Consider the following 21,274-nt stretch of genomic DNA (forward strand, 5'->3'; position numbering starts at 1 on the left):
ACCGTTTGCCTAATGTAAATACAATATTCGACAAATTTGTGTAGAATTAAATAATTTATAAAACGTTTTTTAGTTATAATGTCCTACAGCAACTCGATATACTTTAAAAACGCAATCGAACAGAAAAATAATGTCACAGAATGAAATATGCCTTATCTTATATGGTACTCTATATCGCTTTTATGGTTTGTAAGTTTGATATTTCAATAGACTTCTTTGGGACCTTTTTAAAGAGACCCTACATGCCACATATCTTGGTCTGTCTGTATTGACCCACCGTACTAAATATAGTTCAGCAACTCGTTTGTTTATTCATATATTACTTCTTGTTGTCATAATTATGTATTACTACTTTTAATTGGAAGATAACTAGACTTCAAAATATAGATTCAAAAATACTTAGTGTATTTTTCAAAAATTATGTAAAAATTTTAAATTTTACAAGAGAGCATTACGTTTATTCTAGAAGAATATGACTTATTATTAAATGAGTTAGTTTTTATATTGAATAATGTACGGCGACACGTGCTCATATTAATTACTCACACAATTTAGATAGAAGGTGATATTAATTACCATTTTCAATTAATTATTCATTAAATTAATAGACACAGTTTACAAAGTCATTAAAATAATGCATTCAAAGTCGCGCGATCTTATCTGTCTCTTATATCATGTATATTAATAAAATTATATATATATATATATATATATATATATATATATATAAATTAAAGAATTTACTATAACAAAAATTCCTTTAAGGAAACTCTGGTTAATCAAATCAATTGTTTTAATATACATCGGCAAAACTCAGCAAAACTTATTAAAACGACTTCAGAAACATCTAAAAATGCTAAACAATTTAAGACTATGCTTACAGAACAAATTAGTACATTGAAACTTTTTTTTTTGTTAATCAAGACTTTAATGTTTTATTTACAAAATTGATATGTGCAAAAAAATAAATAACAGTACATTAATACATGATATAAAGTTATAGACTATCAACCACAACAAAAAAATTACCAAATTTCTTTTGAACGATGACACGCACGTAATGTCAAAACGTCCAAAATAAATATATTTTATTATTTATTACTTAACAAGATTTTTATCATTAACTTTGGCAACTGGTCAAAATTCGCAATTAGAAAACAGACGTGTGTCGGTAAAGAAAATAAAGCAGCTCGCTATTGAAATGTTCGGACGGTGCCAAAATTTATGTTTGCCAAAAATTTTATGACTTTTCATTAATTAATCTTACTAGTGCTATGTAAATATGGCGAGGAATTAATGGAACAATAATATTTGTACATTAGTCTTAAGGTTAATAATAATAGTAAGAGACATTTTACACGTGGCGATTTATTTAAAGAATAAGAACAAAAATAGTAATTCAGGTAGGTAAATTCTGTAGGTCCAAATGATACGAGACAGTATTGTAGACAGTTTCATTTTGTAGAAATTTGTTGAATATTGCATTTATATTGAACCAACGGTTTAGAAGTTACAAGAGTTATAATGAATAAATGCACAAACGCATTGGTGAACTATATATAGTACAGCGGGTCAATACAGACCAAGACGTTGTCACGTCAAATATAGCATGTGGGTACTCATTTAAAAGGTCTCGATCAGCCCAAACCAAATTTTGGCTTTACAAACCAAAAAAAAAAACAATACAGAATTTCCTTACTTTGAACAATTTATTCTACATAATCATTTTTCTGTTTTCGATTGATTTTAAAGAGCTTGGAGTTACTGTAGGACTTCACAACTCTAGTAGGTTCTGTAGATTATTTAATTCTGTACAAACTTGTTGAATATTGTATTTGTATTAGACAAACGGTTTAAATGTTACAGAAATTGTAAGAAGTAAGTACACAGACGAGTTGGTGAACTATATACAGTACAGCGGGTCAATACAGACCAAAACGTTGTTGGGTCAGATATGGCATGTGGGTACTCGTTTGAAAGGTCTCGATGAGATAAAGTCAAATTTCAAATTCAAAAATAACAAAAACCCATATAGAATTTCGTATCTGATACTTCTCAGCCTTCGCGTTCTAAATTGTGATTTTAAAGTACAACAAGTTTCTGTGGTCATTATGAAAGTTGACAGTATTACAAATTATTTAATTTTTGACAAATTCTAAAATATTGCATTTATATTAGACAAACGGTTTAAAAGTTACAGGAGTTGTAAGAAATAAGTACACAGACGTGTTCGTGAACTATATACAGTACAGCGGGTCAATACAGACCAAAACGTTGTCACGTCAGGTATGGCATGTGGGTACTCGTTTAAAAGGTCTTGATGCGATATATTCAAATTTTGAATTGAAAACAACAAAAACCAATATAGCAATCCGTATATGGTGCTTTTCAGCATTAAAAAATATTTGCGTTTTGAATTGTGATTTTAAGGTACACCGAGTATCCGTAGGTCAAAGTTATATCAGGCAGTATTGTAGATGGTGTAATTTTGTAAAAATTTGCCAAATAATTCACTTGTATTACATAAACCGTTTAAAAGTTACAAGTGTCCTAATAAATAAGTACATAGACCAAGTTGGTGAACTATATATAGTACAGCGGGCCAAAACAGTCCAAAACGTTGTCACGTCAGATAAGGCATGTGGGTACTCGTTTGAAAGGTCTTGATGAGACCAATCTAAATTTCAAACTCATACACTATAATATATTATACAATTCTCTATAAAACTTACATTCGTGATGGCGTACGTGGCGTAGTCCTTATTCTGCATGGTTTCGCTTTTGTTTTTAAAAGCCCTGTAATTTTCCCGAAGCTGCTTTCCATACTAAAATAGAAATAAACAAATGTAATAAAATATGTAATAAAAAAAAGTTTCATATTCTTCCCACATTTTACATTCCTTTATTGTTTTTCTTTATTTAGACTGGGATAGTTATAGATATAAGTTTATTTAGCATTAGTTATTTAAGTAATCAACAAATAGTAACAGCATATATCCACACTAGAAAGAATTACCATTGGGCAATCTTTCTAAATAAACCATATATTATAACATATCAATTACTTAATGTCTTCACTAAAACAGATTGTAATTTGAATGGTAATAAAAAAAAAGTTTTATATTTTTCCTACCTTTGCCAGTCTCATGGCAGTCAACCAGCCAGTCCGTTGCCTCTCACTATCGCAGGCGACACATCTAAGACTGCTGTTCGTCGAACTGGTCGAATTTGAATTTGGTGTGGTCGAAGTATTGTTGGAAGAGGAGTCCTCTTCCTTCAACATCGTATAGGCACCGCCACTGCCGGAGGTCAACTTGCCCGAGAGGAAGCCACCGCCGCCGGCGCCCTTGGACGGGGAAGAACCTGGGAGAAATAATAAAGGATAATTGATTTAAAAAAAAAATACAGAAAAATAAATAATATTTTATAACTAGTGGTAATAAAATATAAGAGCTTATAAATCGGGCGTTTGTATATGTATTACAGAAAGTAAATAAACAAAACTTAAACAAGTGGAGTTTGAATTAAAGGACCTTATCTCATATCTGTAAGAATTATATAAACTGACTTGCAAAGTTAAAATTATTAATTTTGAAGTATGTAAGTCAGCTTTAGAATTTTAGCCTGATTTAAAATTAATATCCCAATTATTTTCGATATTTAAAAAAAAACTGTACATATTTTTGGAATTTTTTTTTAATTTTGAAAATAAAAACTAGTGGTGCATGGTATCATGCCTTTAGTTTAAAATTGGTAAAAGCACAGAAAACAAAATTAGATTTTGTTGAAAATTTTGAATTTTTTGAAAATTTTGAAAATTTACAAATTATTAGAAAAGTTTGAATATTTCGAAGAAAATGTCATTTTCGTGGTGCATGGTATCATGCCTTTAGTTTAAAATTGGTAAAAGCACAGAAAACAAAATTAGATTTTGTTGAAAATACACAAATTATTAGAAAAGTTTGAATATTTCGAAAAAATGCGATTTTCAATACTGATAGTTTTTAAAAACTTGGAAATTTTCTGAATTTGTTTTTTTTTATTTTGAATTTTCTTGATTTTTTTTGAAATCGCAAAATATTTGATTTTCGCCAAGTGCAATTTTTTTAAAAAAAAATTTTTGGATCTCCGAAATTTTTGCAAAACATTCTTTATTACATCAATACAAATAAAATGTTTTCTAAATTATTTAAATCGGATGCTCCATTCTCTCAAAAACTCGATTTCTATTTTCTGCACTCTTTGCTTCGTATCTCCGTAACGGCTAGACCTGCCTTTGCCAAAAACTAATCAGCACATTACCCTATCAACAGAAATCGAATGTTTTCTAAACTATTCAAATCGGTTGATCCGTGCTCTCGAAATCATCAACCCTATCAACAGGAATCGAATGTTTTTTTAACCATTCAAATCGGTCGATCCGTGCTCTCGAAATCATCAACGAAAAATTGTATCCACACACACACACATATAGATCCATTTTTTCTAATGGTATGCTAAAATCAGAAATCTCTGAAACGTGAAGATATACAAAAGTTGTCAATTTCGTTTTTTGGTTGATTACAATAACTTACCCTACGGAGAATTGAAAAAAATTATGGTCCACGGATTTTAAAACAGAAATTAAATTGTTTTTTTTTTTGAATAAGTAATTTTACAACTTGATATGTTTCTAGAAACGCATTATAGATTTAGTTTTGTACAAATTTGTCGAATATTACATTTTCCTTGAACAAATAGTTCTAAAGTTACAAGAGTTGTAATAAGGAAGTGCATAAATGATTTGCTGAACTATATATAGTACAGTGGGTCAATACACACCAAGACGTTGTCACATCAGGTATGGCATGTGGGTACTCATTTAAAAGGTCTTGATGAGCCCAATTCAAATTTTTAAAAAAATTGTAGGGTTCCGTACCAAGTTTATGATAGTCCATTTCTGTATTCACTTCTAATTTTAAAGTATACCGGATTGCTATTGGACATTATAACTATAGAACCTATTATATATTTAAACTAGTGGTGTATGGCATAGTGCCTTAAGGCAAATTGCTGGAACTTCCCGTACCGTAACGAAATGTTCGAGAAATATTAAATGTTTTCAAATAAATTAGATTAATATAAATACTGTAACATTGTCTAATATTTATAAGAATTATATAAACTGAGTTGCAAAGTTAAAATTACTTGAAGTATATAAATGAGCTTTAGAACTTTAACCAGAATTAAAATTTAAATCTTTAAATCAAAAATTATTTTCGAGATACAAAAATGAAAAAAAAAATTAGAAAAAAAATCTTTTCTAAAAACAATTCCTTTGTTAACACAAACAAAAAGTTTTTTGAATCATTCAAATCGGATGCTCCGAAATTTTCATTTTCGATTTTTGGGCAATTTTTATAATGTTTAATAAAGTTACAAAAAGTGTGATTGTACAATTGCAGGAAATTTGAGAATAAATAGATAAGAAAATACTTAAATTTCAATCTGTTACCAATATGTATATGTTATAAATAATTTTACTGACATTGTCTCAATCTAAAATATCAAAGGAAACACAACATTCAAAAATTTCGTTCCAACTTCGCGAGACAAAACAAACAACAATTGTACTCGAAGCGGATATCCATCAATGTTTATACAAAATACAATTGATTAACAATCGATATTTATGTTTATATTTATTGTAAAAGGAATGTCTGATCGTGAGACAGATATTGTATACAAATTATTTCACAAAGAGAAAAAAATTCCATCGTTGTGGTATTGACAATGTGTCAGGTGATATCCGGGCATACACTTTACACTATATGGACTGCCAGTCCTCATATGTTTTCCCTTGTATATAGTGCTCAAACATAGAAGGGACTGTGACGTCACGTGTCTGAGCGAACATTGCCGACGACAGTCGCGGACTCTCCCGATTGATCAAATGTCATATGTCATATGTCATATGCTACGTGATTAACATGGGCCTAACATAATATATAAACCGATTTTAGCAGGTGCTTTCGATTTTATGTAAGGAAAATATTATTAACACTTACGGGACGGCACCGATTTCAAAACAATCTACTCTACCGGCTGTAAACTTGATTTCATTGTGTATGTTATGCAATTTGTTTGATAAAAATTTGTGGTCATTGAAGGGAATATATTTATAATATTAATTTATTTTTGATCATTTCATAAAGAATGGTGTCGTTCAAAACAATTTCCAAAATGCATAGCTGGTTGATTTTGACATGTTTTACAATAAAATGTTTTTCGCCGCCTTCCTCCTGGTGCTTTTCTGTCAGAACAGAGAATGCAATGCCTTTTTCTTCTCTCGCATTTAGAATATGCCACTGGTTAGTCAGTATATTTGTTCATTTTTGTGCTGTCATAATGGTTTGTTTTTTTTTTTCTATTATATTGTCTAATGATTCATTTGTAAAATATAAAGTAAAATAATCTATTGGATGTCTTATATTGCTTGGTATTTGTAGTCGGGGTGTTTGTTGATGTATGTCAAACTCGATTATTGAAGGAAAATCGGCACATTCGCTAATGTCTTTCCCCTGTTCATTTAATTTGTCAAACTTCTTCTTTTTGTTGGTTGGATAATATCATCATCACATTCATCACTACATTCGGCGGGAATAGTATTTTCGTAAAATTTGTTTGTATGAATGTCTATTTGAAACTCTGCTGCTTAAGGGGGGCGATACATGTAATCGCCTTAATTTTTACCATTTTTTGAGGACTTTTTAAACTGGGAAGGAATGATTGAATCTTTTTGAACTTTTTTAGGGTTATTTATTATATATTAAAATACACAAAAAAAATTTTTTTTAATTTTTTTTTTTAAATGGCTGCCGTAAAAATAAATCTGCCAAGACCCTCTCGGAAAACGCCATCAATTTGCGGGCGTTCTCACTTTTCGTACGGTGATCTGAATTTAAAAAAATTAGTTTGTACGTGTTCATAAAACATATATCTTCTAGTTAAACCAAAAAAAAATAAAAAAAGTCACAAAATCGTAAATTGGCACACCTTAGAAAAAAAAGTTCGATTTTTCACCTTTTTTTCAATGTTTTTTTTGGTAAAAGGGTTAATTTTTGAAACATTTTTTGGAATGTTTGAGGTTTAACTAGAAGCTATTACTGTAAAGTAGATGTGTGCAAAATTTCATTGGAATCGGTTGAGAACTTTTTGAGTTATCCCGCCCGCAAATTTCAAAAATGTCGTTTTGAGAAAAACGCGTTTAAAGTTTTGACCCATAGAAACAGATAAGAGTAAATAGCACTCAAGCGTCGAGTTGAGGCGTGGCACTTAAATGAGTTTTTATTGTATAAATAATGATAATTTTGTTTTGAATATTTACAGGCATATTTTTGAGATGTTATTGTAACGATTTATGAAAGAAAAAAACGATTTTTTTTTTCTTGTTACATGTATCGCCCCCCTTAATTCACAAAATTCACAAGTCGTTTTGCCATATTTAAAAGCGCTCGGTCGTTTTAAATATTAAAAAAAAAGACTATAGAGCAAAGAAAAAGGCTATAAATACTACTAAAATAACTTAAAATTATTTTCAAAATACATCACTGTTTATCACTGCTATATGTAATTTATTCAACTTTTCGATGCAAACTGAGTCATTGTTTACAAATTAGCCTGTGCCTCACAGAGTATGTTTGTCCACTCAGGTGGACAGCCGTCCCCAAAGAGTTAAAATCATTTCTTACAAAATGATCAGCCATCACAAATGCCATTATTGAAATAAAACATATGACATGTGACATTTAATCAATCGGTGGAGAGTCTGCGATTGTCGTCGGCAATGTTCGTTCAAGCATGTGACGTCACATACCCTTCTTGGTTTGAGCAATTATTTTGCGCTCGACTAGATTTGCTGAATTTTATATAGTACAGTGGGTCAATACACACCAAGACGTTGTCACATCAGGTATGGCATGTGGATACTCATTTGAAAGGTCTTGATGAGCCCAATTCAAATATTTAAAAAAATTGTAGGGTTCCGTACCAAGTTTATGATAGTGCATTTCTGTATTTACTTCTAATTTTAAAGTATACCGGATTGCTATAAGATATAACTATAGAACGTATTATATATAAACTAGTTGGGTGTTTATCACTGCTATATGTAATTTATTCAAGTTTTCGATGCAAACTGAGTCATTGTTTACAAATAGCCTGTGCCTCACAGAGTGTGTTTGTCCACTCAGGTGGACAGCCGTCCTCAAAGAGTTAATATCATTTCTTACAAAATTATCAGCCATCACAAATGCCATTATTGAAATAAAACATATGACATATGACATTTTATCAATCGGTGGAGACATATGACATTTTATCAATCGGTGGAGAGTCCGCGATTGTCGTCGGCAATGTTCGCTCAGACATGTGACGTCACACATCTTTCAATCTTTTCACACTTATTTTGCGCTCGACTAACAATCCACATAATATAAGGTCTATGTGGGTATCTGATTGTTTGTTGTAATTATTTTTTTTTAATTATTACCTGTAGAATCTTTCGGTTGTATGTTAGTAGAATTATCTCTAAGTGGTCTCAAACAAAGTCCGTATTCTGCAGGAGCCCTATAATGGTTCCTTGCATTTAGGGTGTAGTAAACTTGGTACTCTTCCAGATCTGCAAACAGCTCTAGGGAATTTTCTTCGTCCTCCTGAAATTGAAAAAATACATTTGACTAAATTTATAAAAATTTAGTATGTCTTTTTGTGTGTGTGTAGCTGTGAAAATTTGGGAAACTGTTAGGTATAGTCCAGACAGAAATTCGGTAATTTTGATTAAAATCAGGTGGTGGAGGATGGGCACCCTGAAGAATTAAGAAGAATGTTTAATTCTTCTTCAAAAATAAAAGATTTTAAGAATAAATTTGAATTACATTTAAAATTCTGTTTGCAATTTTCATTTCCAACAATTATTAATCATGTTCTGTTTTAGCTTAAGATTTTTTCCTTTTTAGATTCTATGTTTTCTTACCTATATATATTTATATAAGTGTATGTAAGTAATAATTCATCTAATTTGAAATGTTTATTTATAGCGACACATGTTAACGATTAAGATTTCTAAATCGTCTTACAAAGTGTGGAAATGAATCTTTGTGCCATTTCTTGCCAACATCTGTTACAACATTGTTAGGAGGAACTAATAATAATTTGAGATTATTATTTATATTTCATATTTATGAGAAACGATTAGCAGAGAGAAAGCAGACGTTCTTTCGAGAAAAAGTTGGAAAAAGTTTTATGAACAAAATACATAAATCATTTCTTGGACATCGCTATTAATGGCTATAAATTACATCAAAAGAGAAAGAAAACAGTTTAGAGGACTTTTATTTTTCTGTACGTTTCGACGTGTAATATAATGTCATCATCAGTGTAAATAGAAACATCATGCCTTAAGGCAAATTCCGTACCAAAAATTTAAATTTTTAAAAAAGAATTAATTTTCTTTTAGAGCTCTGAAAAAAATCGATCTGAGATTTCTAAAGTTTTTGAAAAAAATTGACCTTTTTTGAACAATTTGATTTTTTTATACTTCGATATAATTTTAAAAAATTGAACTGTTTTTCAAAGCACTCGCGATACGTTAGCTGCTTAGAAACGAATAATCGAAGCGCGTGAGCGCCGCGTCGCGTAACGGATAAACATTGAAACGGAACTTATTTGAAAATAAACAAAATTTGTTATTATTATTAATATATCTGTAAATTATGTGATAATTAGATGAACATAAGTCTAACGATCATTTTTGTCCACCAAATGGCATTTTTTCACTTTTTTCATTGAATCTTCCAAACTGCTAGACCTGCCTTCCCAAAAAACTCCATGAGTTCTTCATTTCGTCAATACGATAAAAATGTTTTTTTTTGAATCATACAAATTACCATTTTTGGCACTTTATGCCCCGTATCTCCGAAATATCCGACCTGCCGTTACCAAAAACTAATGAGCACGTCTCCTTATCAATACGAATCGAATGTTTTTTTTTATTATTTAAATCCGTTGACTCTAGTTCCCGAAATTGTCGACGAAAATTTGTATCCGCACATACACACACATACATACATTTTTTCTAATTATAAAGTATGTCAAAATGTTCAGAAACCTTTGAAACGTAAAGATATGTAAAAATTTTCATTTTCGATTTTTTTGCAATTTTTATAATATACCCTACGGGAAGTTAATAAACATTTATAAAGTTATGAATATAATACAGAAATAAAAATTCACTTATAAATATAAATTTGCGGATAGTTGCATAAGTTTTATTTATAGCCTGAACCATTATTTTTTGGCAAAATGCTTTCTTATTATTCAATTTCCTTGGAATTTTCTTTTAACATTCGATTGAGTTATTGGCTTAAATCTAAAATGTCAATTTGTATGGAGATGTCACGGCCTAACGCGCCTTTTCTATTTATATAAATTTAGACATACATACATACCTAAATACATACAAACACATACATATTTTCATATACATAATATATTATAATTTTTTTTTATTTTCTTATAAATTACAATGTGTCTAAATAAAAAGATATTGAGTAATTAGTTTGACAAATAACATATTAAATTTTAAAAGGAAAACCCAGTGGTTCACCTTTTATTAGTGTACTAAATTATATTATAATTTTGGTATAATAAAGAAAAAAAAAGAGAAACTCAAATATATATGCAATTATAAACAAAGTACATTACACAGACTACGCATACATACACACACCTATTTTAAATAATATTGTAGAACAACTTATTACTTATTAATATGTTAGATCTATTAATTGTATTCTTCTTAATCTTATATTATGTGTGGTGTTGTAAAGACTTGCAATCAGTTCGTTTAATATATTATAAATGTTTTTTTTACTAAATTAGTAAACTGCTAAACCGATTTTGAATTTGATTGGTGTAGTTGAATCATTTCAATTGATTTTAACAGTTAAAAAAAACTAAATATAGTTGTCAATTAAACAAGTTGTTTCTGATGGAACAAATAGCTCAGTAAGCGGCATGCCCGACTCACACGTCAGGAATAGTCGGTTCGAGACCCTGGCACTAACACAAAAATGTCATTTGATTTAGCAAATATTTACCTCATAAAAAACAAAAAAAAAAAATGAATAAATCGATGCGTTTCTGTTTTAGTATTATTGTGAATCGTCAGTACATATATGTTTATATTCATATAAATATTGATTATTTACTATCCAGAAATGTGTATGTGTTTACAAAATTATTTGCGTGTCCGCAGAAATGCGAAAATAAACCTGATTTAGTGGATTCAGAACTGACCAACTCAACGGCCGACGAAATAGACACCATAGGCAGTGTCAGGGACACATCAAAATAATATTATCTCATTCACCAACTCTAATTCGATTTAGAAAATTAATTATTATATAATTGATTATTATACATAGACAATTTTCTATCTCAATGTATAAAAAATATTTTTCTCTCTCGTTTGATGTAATATAATTAATAATCTCTATTAATCTGTATATCTTTCGATTGCATTTCCACATTGTGTACAGTTGCGAAACCCTTCAATTAATTCTCCAGAATTGCACAAAATGATGCAACTGATGACTAAAAGTGCATCATCATCAATTTGAATACAAATTCTTCTGCTCCTTTCTAGTTGACCTTGCCAACTCTTATCATAGATAGTCCGGACAGGTTCAAGTTCTTTGTACTCGTGTACATTGATTTATTATCGATTGCATTATGAAATTATAAAGAAAACTATATAAGGAATCTCTCTAGAAAACCCAGAAAAACTGAGTATCTTTAGTATACATTTTTGGGCTAAAATATTAATTTTGTGAAGACAAGAACATGTATTTGCCTCTAGTTATTCATCACCAAAGTCAGGTTGTGTCATCTGGCAATACTATCGTCAGGATAATTTAAGACATTGACATTCTGATAGTCAATTTATTTATATGAATTTGTTAATTAAATGTTATGGCAAGGCCATTTTACGGTCTAAGTTCCATACATTATGCTACTGAATCATACTGAGCTGAATACTGTCATATTGTCATGTATTTGCTGTGCATTCAGGTGTTTTACACATAATCTTCAATGTCACTCGTATGTTATGAACCTGAGTCAGAAAGACCCTGTTATCTACGATCGTTTTTTTTATATTTGTGCGGTTTCTAGGTTAGGTTTTCTATCTGACAACCTGAGAAATACGCCTGACTACACACCAACCACATGGCTTTTGTCAATATTTAGTATGGAAAGTTCTTCAAAACATGGCCTTGCCATAACATTTTTCTGTTAGGGGGCAGAATCGATCCCTAAGTATACATTCTGAGTAAATAAGAGGATATGCAACAGAATTGAAACAGGAATTGTCTTTAAAGTGTTAAACAAAAAACAACATGATATTTGATATTTTTGGTAATATTTTAATAATGCCCAAAATAGTATAAAAAATCAAAACTATATTTAATTTATTTTTTTATCAAATATTAAGTACAGTACTCTTTTTTGTTCTATGTTAAATTTTCCATTTTTTCCTAGATCTTCAGAGTTCAGAATTCAGAATTTTGATATTTATTTCGCTCGTTAGTAAAGTTCGTTTGATATTTAGTTTGCTCATCAGTAGAGATTTTATCAGTTTTAGATTTTTTTTTGAACTAGTCAATAGTCAAGGAAATTAAAAATAATCTTTAAAAACCGAGAATAAAAATGTTTGTATATTTTTAAAGTCCGAACATTTAGGTATAGCTTTAAAAAAAATAGTGTATGTGTGTGTGTATGTACGTGCGGATACAAATTTTCGACGACGATTTCGTAAACACGGATCAACCGATTTGAATAATTCAAAAAAAACATTCGATTCGTATTGATGGGGAGACGTGTTGATTAGTTTTTGCCAAAGGCAGAACCAGCAGTTTCGGAGATACGGGGCAAAAAGTGCCAAAAATGCCCAGTACGGGGCAGATTGAATTTTTGGCAAAGCAGGTCTAGCGGTTTCGGAGATCCAATAGAAAAAGTAAAAAAGTAAAAAAAGTAAAAAACAATTATATTTGGCGGTCGAAAATAATCATTAGACATATGCACAAATTATCAGATATTTTATAGAGATTGTAATGATAAGAGGAGGCGTTTACGCGCTTTGATATTTCGTCTCTAAAACAACTACGCAAACGGTTGTCCCATCTCTATATGATGAATTATATAAAAACAATTATTGTAATATTGATGATTTTTGTTATTAACTCAGTGATATTCTTATATCTAGGTTACTATCTATATTGCCAAGTAAAAATATATGCTGCTTGACATCAGGTTGCCCGGGACATGTGTCGAATCCGAAATTTTTGATACGAAAGTTATGGCTGTAATCGGTTTCTATGATTTAACTTAACAAAATACGACAAAATCTGTTTTATAGATAGCAACCCAACGGTTGTCCCATATCTACGTGAGAAATTTTATCTTTACAATTATAGTAATATTGATGACTTTTTCAATGATGCAGAAATACTTTGAGAGGCTATGTATACTTGTAAATAGGTTACTAACTATATTTCTAAAACATATACTGCTTGATATCAGGCTGCCCGAGACAAAAATTCAATCAGAAACTTCCGACTCAAAAGTTATGGCTATAATCTGTTATTATAAATTGACTTAACAAACTACATCGATTTTATAGATGACAACCTAACGGTTGTCCCATATCTATGCGATGCATTTTATTTTTACAATTATTGTAATATTGATGACTTTTATTGATGTAGCAATAATATCCAGAGAGGCTATGTTTATTGTAAATAGGTTACTATCTATTAAGAACTATTATGCATTTATTATAATATTTTATGTTATCACATCTTCATTAAGATAAGCTTGAAATTTTAAGTTGTACGTTAGTACCAAATCCAGCATTTATATACAAATTTTATAAATCGACCTTTATTCGTACAATAAGGGTCGAATCAGGTAAAACTGGTTATTATTGAGCGGGGGTTAATTATGATTGAACCGCCAACAAGTGCAGACTAAAATATCAACACTTAATCATGTGTGTTATAATTTAAAATAAAACCGATAAATTTTAAAAAGAGTTATTTTATTAAATTTTATAAATAAAGTCACTATATTTCCAAGTAAAAACTGGTGTTACTGATACTTGACATCAGGCTGCCCGAGACAGATATCGAATCAGGAACCTTTGACTCGAAAGTTACGGCTCTAACCACCGATCCACAATATTTATATATAGATGACAATAGAATTCGACCAGGGATTACTTTTCAAATGACAACATAATTTTTAATATTGTCAATCCAGGGGTTTCAATTACTACAATATCCGTAATGTATTTTACGATTTCGTAACGAATAAAAAACTTCAGACTCGAAAGTTATGCTATAATATGTTTCTATGATTTAACTTAACAAACCTCGTCGGTTTTATAAATGGCAAGCCAACGGTTGTGATGATTTTTATCTTTACAATTATTGTAAGTTTTTATTGATGCAGCAGTGTTTTAAGAGACTATGTGTACTTGTGAATAAGTTACTATCTATATTTCCAAGTAGAAGCTGATGTTAATGCTGCTTGGTATCAAGTTGCCCGAGACATACATCGAATCAGGGACCTCTGTCTCGAAACTTAGGGCTTTTACCACCGATTCACAATATTTATAAATAGATGACAATAGAATTCGACCAGGGATTATTTTTCAAATGACAACATAATTTTTGTTATTGTCAATTCAGTGGTTTCAATTACTACAGTATCCGTAACGATTTTTATGATTTCCAGTATCATTTATATAGCAATGAATTACAACAGTAGGAAGGAATATAGTTAGTTCTATATGGCTATAGCACTAGATGTACTATACTTCCCCATACAAACGGCGGCTTCTCCTGACGCAATCGGAAAGCTTGTTGCCGGCTGTTGCTATGCGAGCCGGGCGACCGACTACCAGGCGATAGAGAGGCGGGCGGAGACCGGAGAGAGATTTCAGGACGGAATAGTGCAGGAGGGCGAAACATTTTCATAAAAATGCATAAAATAAAACTAAACTGCATCATAATTCGTGCAAAAATTCGAATTCTAGGTATGTACACACATATAACTCTATCGCGGTTGGTAGTCCGGATAATCGCGAATAAGTATAACCGAGGTCCGGATAATCGAGGTTCTACTGTATATAAAAATGAATAGCAAAATGTGTTGGTAAGCGCATAACTCAACAACGCCTGGACCAATTTGGTAAATTATTTTTTCAAGTCAATACATTGATTGACAATAAAAGTATGCAAAAAAAAAAAAAAAAAAAAAAAAGTCCAAGGATGGTTCCTACGGCGAGAAAATATCGAATAATTGCCGGAAAACCCCTAAAAACAGCCCTTTTCTTTTTCTCATACAAACGTTTTCTAACTAAAACGTAGAATCATTTTGAGCTTCATTGCTATAATATAAAGTTCATATTTAATCACAAGCACCCACTGCATACTTCTCCTAAACGATTATTCGGATTTTGATAAATATTTCTGAAGTTTGTTAAGGAAATTTTCTAGGATGTATGTGATTATAAAGTACTGAGATGTATGTGCAATATTGTAGAAATTAAAGGAAAAAAATGTAAAGAACGACATGTCATTGTTTGCATTGAAAACAAATGAAAACTATCATCTGCCGAAAATTTCAATTTACTTAGACAATATTAGAATATGTATAATAAATTTATGATTATGAATAAGAAAAATAAAATGTCTATTATTATTGCCAAAAAAGAGCTAAGATGTACCAGAAATTAAAATAATGTATTATACAGTATATGTATGGCAGAGATTGAATGATACACATATGAGCAGGGTATGACGAATTAACTCACTTAAAATATGAAATTAAGTGTTAATCAGGGCCTGTCCTATCTTTAATGCGATGCATGCGAAAAATACGAGCGCACGCCTTAGGGGGCGCCAACACAAGATTCGGATATTAAATTTTCAATATAGTTTTATTTTTTCAATATATAGTTTTTTTGCATCTTTTACTAATTTTTCCACAATATTTTTAAAGTTCGTAAAAATTTCACTTTATCACAACAAATGGGAAAGTAAAGATGAATACATACAATTCGGCCCTCACGATATCGATTATGAGAAGTTTTAGATGCAATTTTGGATATCTTAAATAATAAAAAATTAAATTAATTTAATCCAACATGAAGTACCAGTGTTATGTAATACGACTTCAACTATATTGGAAAAATATAGTGTTGGAATCGAGACTTATTTTATTTAAAGCAGTTCTACATTTAACATCGCTCATATTATAAATGTATTTGCATTTTGGCGTGAAGAGTAATTTAGAAAAACAATAATTATTATTTTTAGGTAAACGTTGAATATTAGTATATTATATTAAAAAATTGAAGACATGGGTACAGGACAATGTCTGTCGGGTCATCTAGTTAACTGTAAATATGCTACGAGTACATAGATTACTTATATTAATGATTCCTAAATTTTGGGCCTTAACACACTTTTATAAAATATTTTTTTATAAAATTTTCATAAATGAACGTTCGATATTAAAAAAAATATTTTTTATGTCATTCTTGGTTAAATTATTTTGCATTGACAATTCCTTTAACACTTTCGCTACGAGCATCTATAGATGACGAAGACCTGTGGGTACAAAAGTCGCCTATAAATGGCAACGACTCTTTAGCCAAGTCGACCTTTGCTCCAAAATTCAAGTTAAACTAGCTGTAAGTGGAATTCTGTCTTAAGGCAATTAAGGCATCGTGCCTTAAGGCAAATTGCTGGAACTTCCCGTACCAAAAATTATTATTTTTTTTAAAAACAATTAACATTTTTGAAAAAAATTTACTTTAAAGAAATAAGATATTTGAGAAACTATAAATTGGACAAAAAATTACTTTTTTTTTGAAAAAAAAAAAAAAATTAAAAAAAAAATTTTTTTTAAATTTTTTTTTTCTTTATTTTGACATATTGTGGAAGATCTGAACTTTTTTTTCAAAGCAATCGTACTGCTTTAACTGCATAGGGACAAAATATAAAGCGCGTAAGCGCCGCGTCGCTGTCTAACGCATAAGAATTGGTACGGAACCCATAGGAATGTTAACAAAATGTATACTGATTGTTAAAATCTCTATAAAATATCTGATAATTTGATGTGCATATGTCTAATGATCATTTCTGACCGCCAAATGGCTCATTTTTTTACTTTTTCCTCCATATCTCCGAAACCGCTAGACCTACCTTCATGAAAATTTTATCGATTCTTCATCTTGTCAATACAAGTGAAATGTTTTTTGAATTATTCAAATCGGACGCTCCGTTCTCTTAAAAACTGAGTTACCGTTTTCGGCACTTTTTGCCCCGTATCTCCGGAACGGCTAGACCTGTTTTTGCCAAAAACTAATCAGCACGTCTCCTTATCAATACGAATCGAATGTTTTTTGAATTATTCAAATCGGTTGATCCGTGTTCCCGAAATCGTCGACGAAAATTTGTATCCGCACATACATACACACACGCACACACACACACACACACACACACATACATCCATTTTTTCTAAGGTATGCCAAAATGTTCAGAAACCTCTGAAACGTAAAGATATATAAAAATTTTCATTTTCGATTTTTTTGCGATTACTATAACTTACCCTACGGGAAGTTAATTATTTGTAATTAATAGGCTATAGTGCTTGTAGTTTTATGAAGATGTAATATTTAATCTTACAATGCATTTCTATTGATAAAGATTGAAAAATATTAAAATTTGAAAATATTTGGGTAGCTCGCCGGCTTTTGTAGGAGACCGACCGACTCCTAGCGAAAAGGTTGTTCTGTTTTCCCTTTGAATAAACTTTTCAATTGCCCCCTTTTTAGTGTTGATTCTAAGTTAAAAAATTCCGACTTATATATAAAAGTTAAACGTAAAGTAGATGTGCCAAAACGCAGTTTGCTCGTCAGTAGAGTTGATTTCTGAACAGTTTGCTAGTCAGTAGAGTTCTCTTGCTGATAAATAGAATTTTTCATGGTAATAGGTTGTCATAACTTACTTACTTCTTCATTCTCAACTTGTTCAGTTTTTTTTCGAAGACATCGTGCATATTCAATTTGCTTGTGAATCAGGTTTTATTTGTTGGAGAGCAGTTAATATTAAATGTTTATGATTTGTCGGTGCATTCGAGTCAAAAAAAAAATATTTTTTTTTTTTACAAATGAGACATATATATGACAGAATATAAAATAACCCTTATTAATTCATAATATACACTTTTTTAGTTTCATATCAATTATGAGAATTTATAAAAAGTTATAAAAATTTGAATTTCGTATAAATGTGACATCAGTAGACCCATTTCTAGGATAAGAAATCAAACTTATAAGAAACAAAAGATATATTTTTATATAACAAGTTTTCCAAAATTAGATTCCAAAGTATCATTTTGATAACACAAAAGTTACAGGATAAAAGTAATCAAATATTTATATGTTTTTGTTTAGTATTTTATTTTTATACTAAAAGTATGTATGAAGCTGAATGTATGAAATTGCATAAACAATGCATACATAAATTTATTCCTCAAAGTTTAAATTCATACATCCGACAACATCAAATCCAGACACAATTTATTAATATAAAGTGATTCAATAATCCATTTTTATCATATTTAATTTAAACTGCTATAATTAAACGTTTTTATCATTTTTATTTTAGACTGATATAATAAAACAAAGTATACGGCATTCGTCATAGCCGTTCTTTCATATCGCATTTAATTGGACTGCTTTCTCATGTAAAAATTAATTTCAATATCTCATGATATGTATATATCTCTTAAATGTATAAGTATATATATATATATATATATATATATATATATATTTGTAAATATATATATGTATATTATATTTAGCGAGAAGTGTATCGCGCAGGCACGTATTTTTATCTAATATTTACAGTAAGCAACTTTTTCCACTGTGGGTCAGGTCAAGAATGTTTAGTCTTAATAAATATTTCATTTATCGCCTTCGAATTACGCACTATTTTTTGAATTTACGCAATTTAAATATATAAATATACATGCATACATATATATGTATAAACATATTTGAGGGAAATCAGGAACTGAAACATTTAGACCATTAACTTCCCGTAGGGCAAGTTATAGTAATCGCAAAAAAATCGAAAATGAAAATTTTTATATATCTTTACGTTTCAGAGGTTTCTGAACATTTTGGCATACCTTAGAAAAAATGGATGTATGTGTGTGTGTGTGTGTGTGTGTGTATGTGTGTGTGTATGTGTGTGTGTATGTATGTACGTGTGTGTATGTATGTGCGGATACAAATTTTCGTCGACGATTTCGGGAACACCGATCAACCGATCTGAATAATTCAAAAAACATTCGATTCGTATTGATAAGGAGACGTGCTGATTAGTTTTTGGCGAAGGCAGGTCTAGCCGTTCCGAAGATACGGGGCAAAAAGTGACGAAAACGGTAACTCAGTTTTTAAGAGAACGGAGCGTCCGATTTGAAAAATTCAAAAAATATTTTACTTGTATTGACAAGATGTAGATTTGATCAAATTTTCATGAAGGCAGGTCTAGCGGTTTCGGAGATCTAATGAAAAAAGTAAAAAAAAATGCCATTCGGCGGTTAAAAATGATCATTAGACATATGCACATCAAATTATCAGATATTTTATAGAGATTTTAACAATAAGTATAATTTTTTTTTACATTTCTATGGGTTCCGTATCAATGCTTATGCGTTAGACGGCGGCGCGGCACTTGCGAGCTTTGACATTTCGTCTCTATGCAGTTCAAGCAGTGCGATTGCTTTGAAAAAAAGTTCAAAATTTCCAAAATATGTCAAAATGAAGAAAACATTTTTTTTCAAAAAATTTCATTGTTTTAAAAAAAATTTTTTTTTTCTCAAAAAAAAATTTTTTTTTAAAAAAAAAGTAATTTTTTGTCAAATTTATAGTTTCTCAAAAATCTATTTTTTCGAAGTAAATTTTTTTCAAAAATGTTATTCGTTTTTGAAAAAATAATAATTTTTGGTACGGGAAGTTCCAGCAATTTGCCTTAAGGCACGATGCCCTAATTGCCTTAAGACAGAATTCCACTTACAGCTAGTTTTGAGTACTTTGGACAAGGTCGGATGCTGAAGGAGAAAGATTTATCAGGCACAAAAATGCGGAAGAAAATGACTACTAATGATCAAATATATATATATATATATATATATATATATATATATATATATATATAATACTGTAGTCATTACATTTTTCTTTTTCATAATCACAAATATATTATATTTTAATATTGCCTTAGTCTATAAGTGATTGGAATATGTTTTACAAATGACAGTCTTCACTTGTTTTTAATGTCAAACTATGCCTTAAATATTTTCAAGGTCAAACAATGATAAGCGGTTTTTTGTAATTTTTTCCATTTATTTCTACAATCTAACTATATTTCTATGAATCTACAAATTCTAGAAAATTTCCCGAACAAACTTCAGGAAGATTCATGAAAATCCGAATTATAGTTTAGGAGGATTAACCGTTCATACATTGTTACAGAAGAATTTTATATATATATATATATATATATATATATATATATATATATATATATATACACTAGCTGACCCGGCAAATGTTTAGCTACAAAAATATTTCTAAAAAAAATCAGTATTAAACATAACTGATTGTGAATGTAAAAGTGTGTAAATAAAGAAAATAAGCATCTCACACATACAAATTCGATGGTTTATCAACTGCAACGCATGTCAGATATAAATGTTCTTGGAATATTAATAATTATTGCAAATGCCATCCTAATCTGAATTATTTAATATTTCAATCAAATTGAATTGAAGCATGCGGATATTCAAGGTTTTGATCTATTATTACTGCATTTTAATAATAAATCATTAATTTTTGAACTACGAACCAAAACCAGAACATTCATTTTTGGAAATTTTTAAAACTTTGAGGAAAACTCTACAAATTTGCAATTTACATATTAATAGAGCTATTTAGGGATAATCATTTTCTCTTATCTTACTACTATTTATTTACTTATGGTAAGATGATGATAATTAGCTTCGGCTGCACAATAGGATTAAATTTATAAATATCTTAAAAATGATTACTGTAGAGTGTTAGTAGAGCACTTTTATCCAAAAATAGGAC

At 30.0% G+C, this 21,274-nt stretch overlaps 2 protein-coding genes across 3 annotated transcripts in view; both read right to left on the reverse strand.

The window, feature by feature from the left end:
• Positions 1–21,274, reverse strand: part of LOC113365890 (transcription factor mef2A-like) — a 73,108-nt gene that overhangs the window by 12,184 nt on the left and 39,650 nt on the right. For both annotated transcript variants that reach the window (XM_026607431.1, XM_026607430.1), the window contains exons 2-4: positions 8,531–8,693; positions 3,134–3,363; positions 2,733–2,825 (exon numbers count right to left, since the gene is read on the reverse strand). In XM_026607431.1, the coding sequence (XP_026463216.1) occupies positions 2,733–2,825; positions 3,134–3,283 (243 nt within the window). In that variant the 5' untranslated portion in view covers positions 3,284–3,363; positions 8,531–8,693. The remainder of the gene's footprint in view (positions 1–2,732; positions 2,826–3,133; positions 3,364–8,530; positions 8,694–21,274) is intronic.
• Positions 8,520–21,274, reverse strand: part of LOC113367774 — a 126,833-nt gene continuing 114,078 nt past the window's right edge. The window contains exon 9 of the mRNA XM_026609354.1: positions 8,520–8,693. Coding sequence (XP_026465139.1) covers positions 8,520–8,693 — 174 coding nt within the window. The remainder of the gene's footprint in view (positions 8,694–21,274) is intronic.

Source organism: Ctenocephalides felis, unplaced genomic scaffold (genome assembly GCF_003426905.1).
Source record: "Ctenocephalides felis isolate EL2017-DRISC unplaced genomic scaffold, ASM342690v1 CF-g0.4_SCAFFOLD_01170, whole genome shotgun sequence".
In the NCBI taxonomy this organism is placed as follows: domain Eukaryota; kingdom Metazoa; phylum Arthropoda; class Insecta; order Siphonaptera; family Pulicidae; genus Ctenocephalides; species Ctenocephalides felis.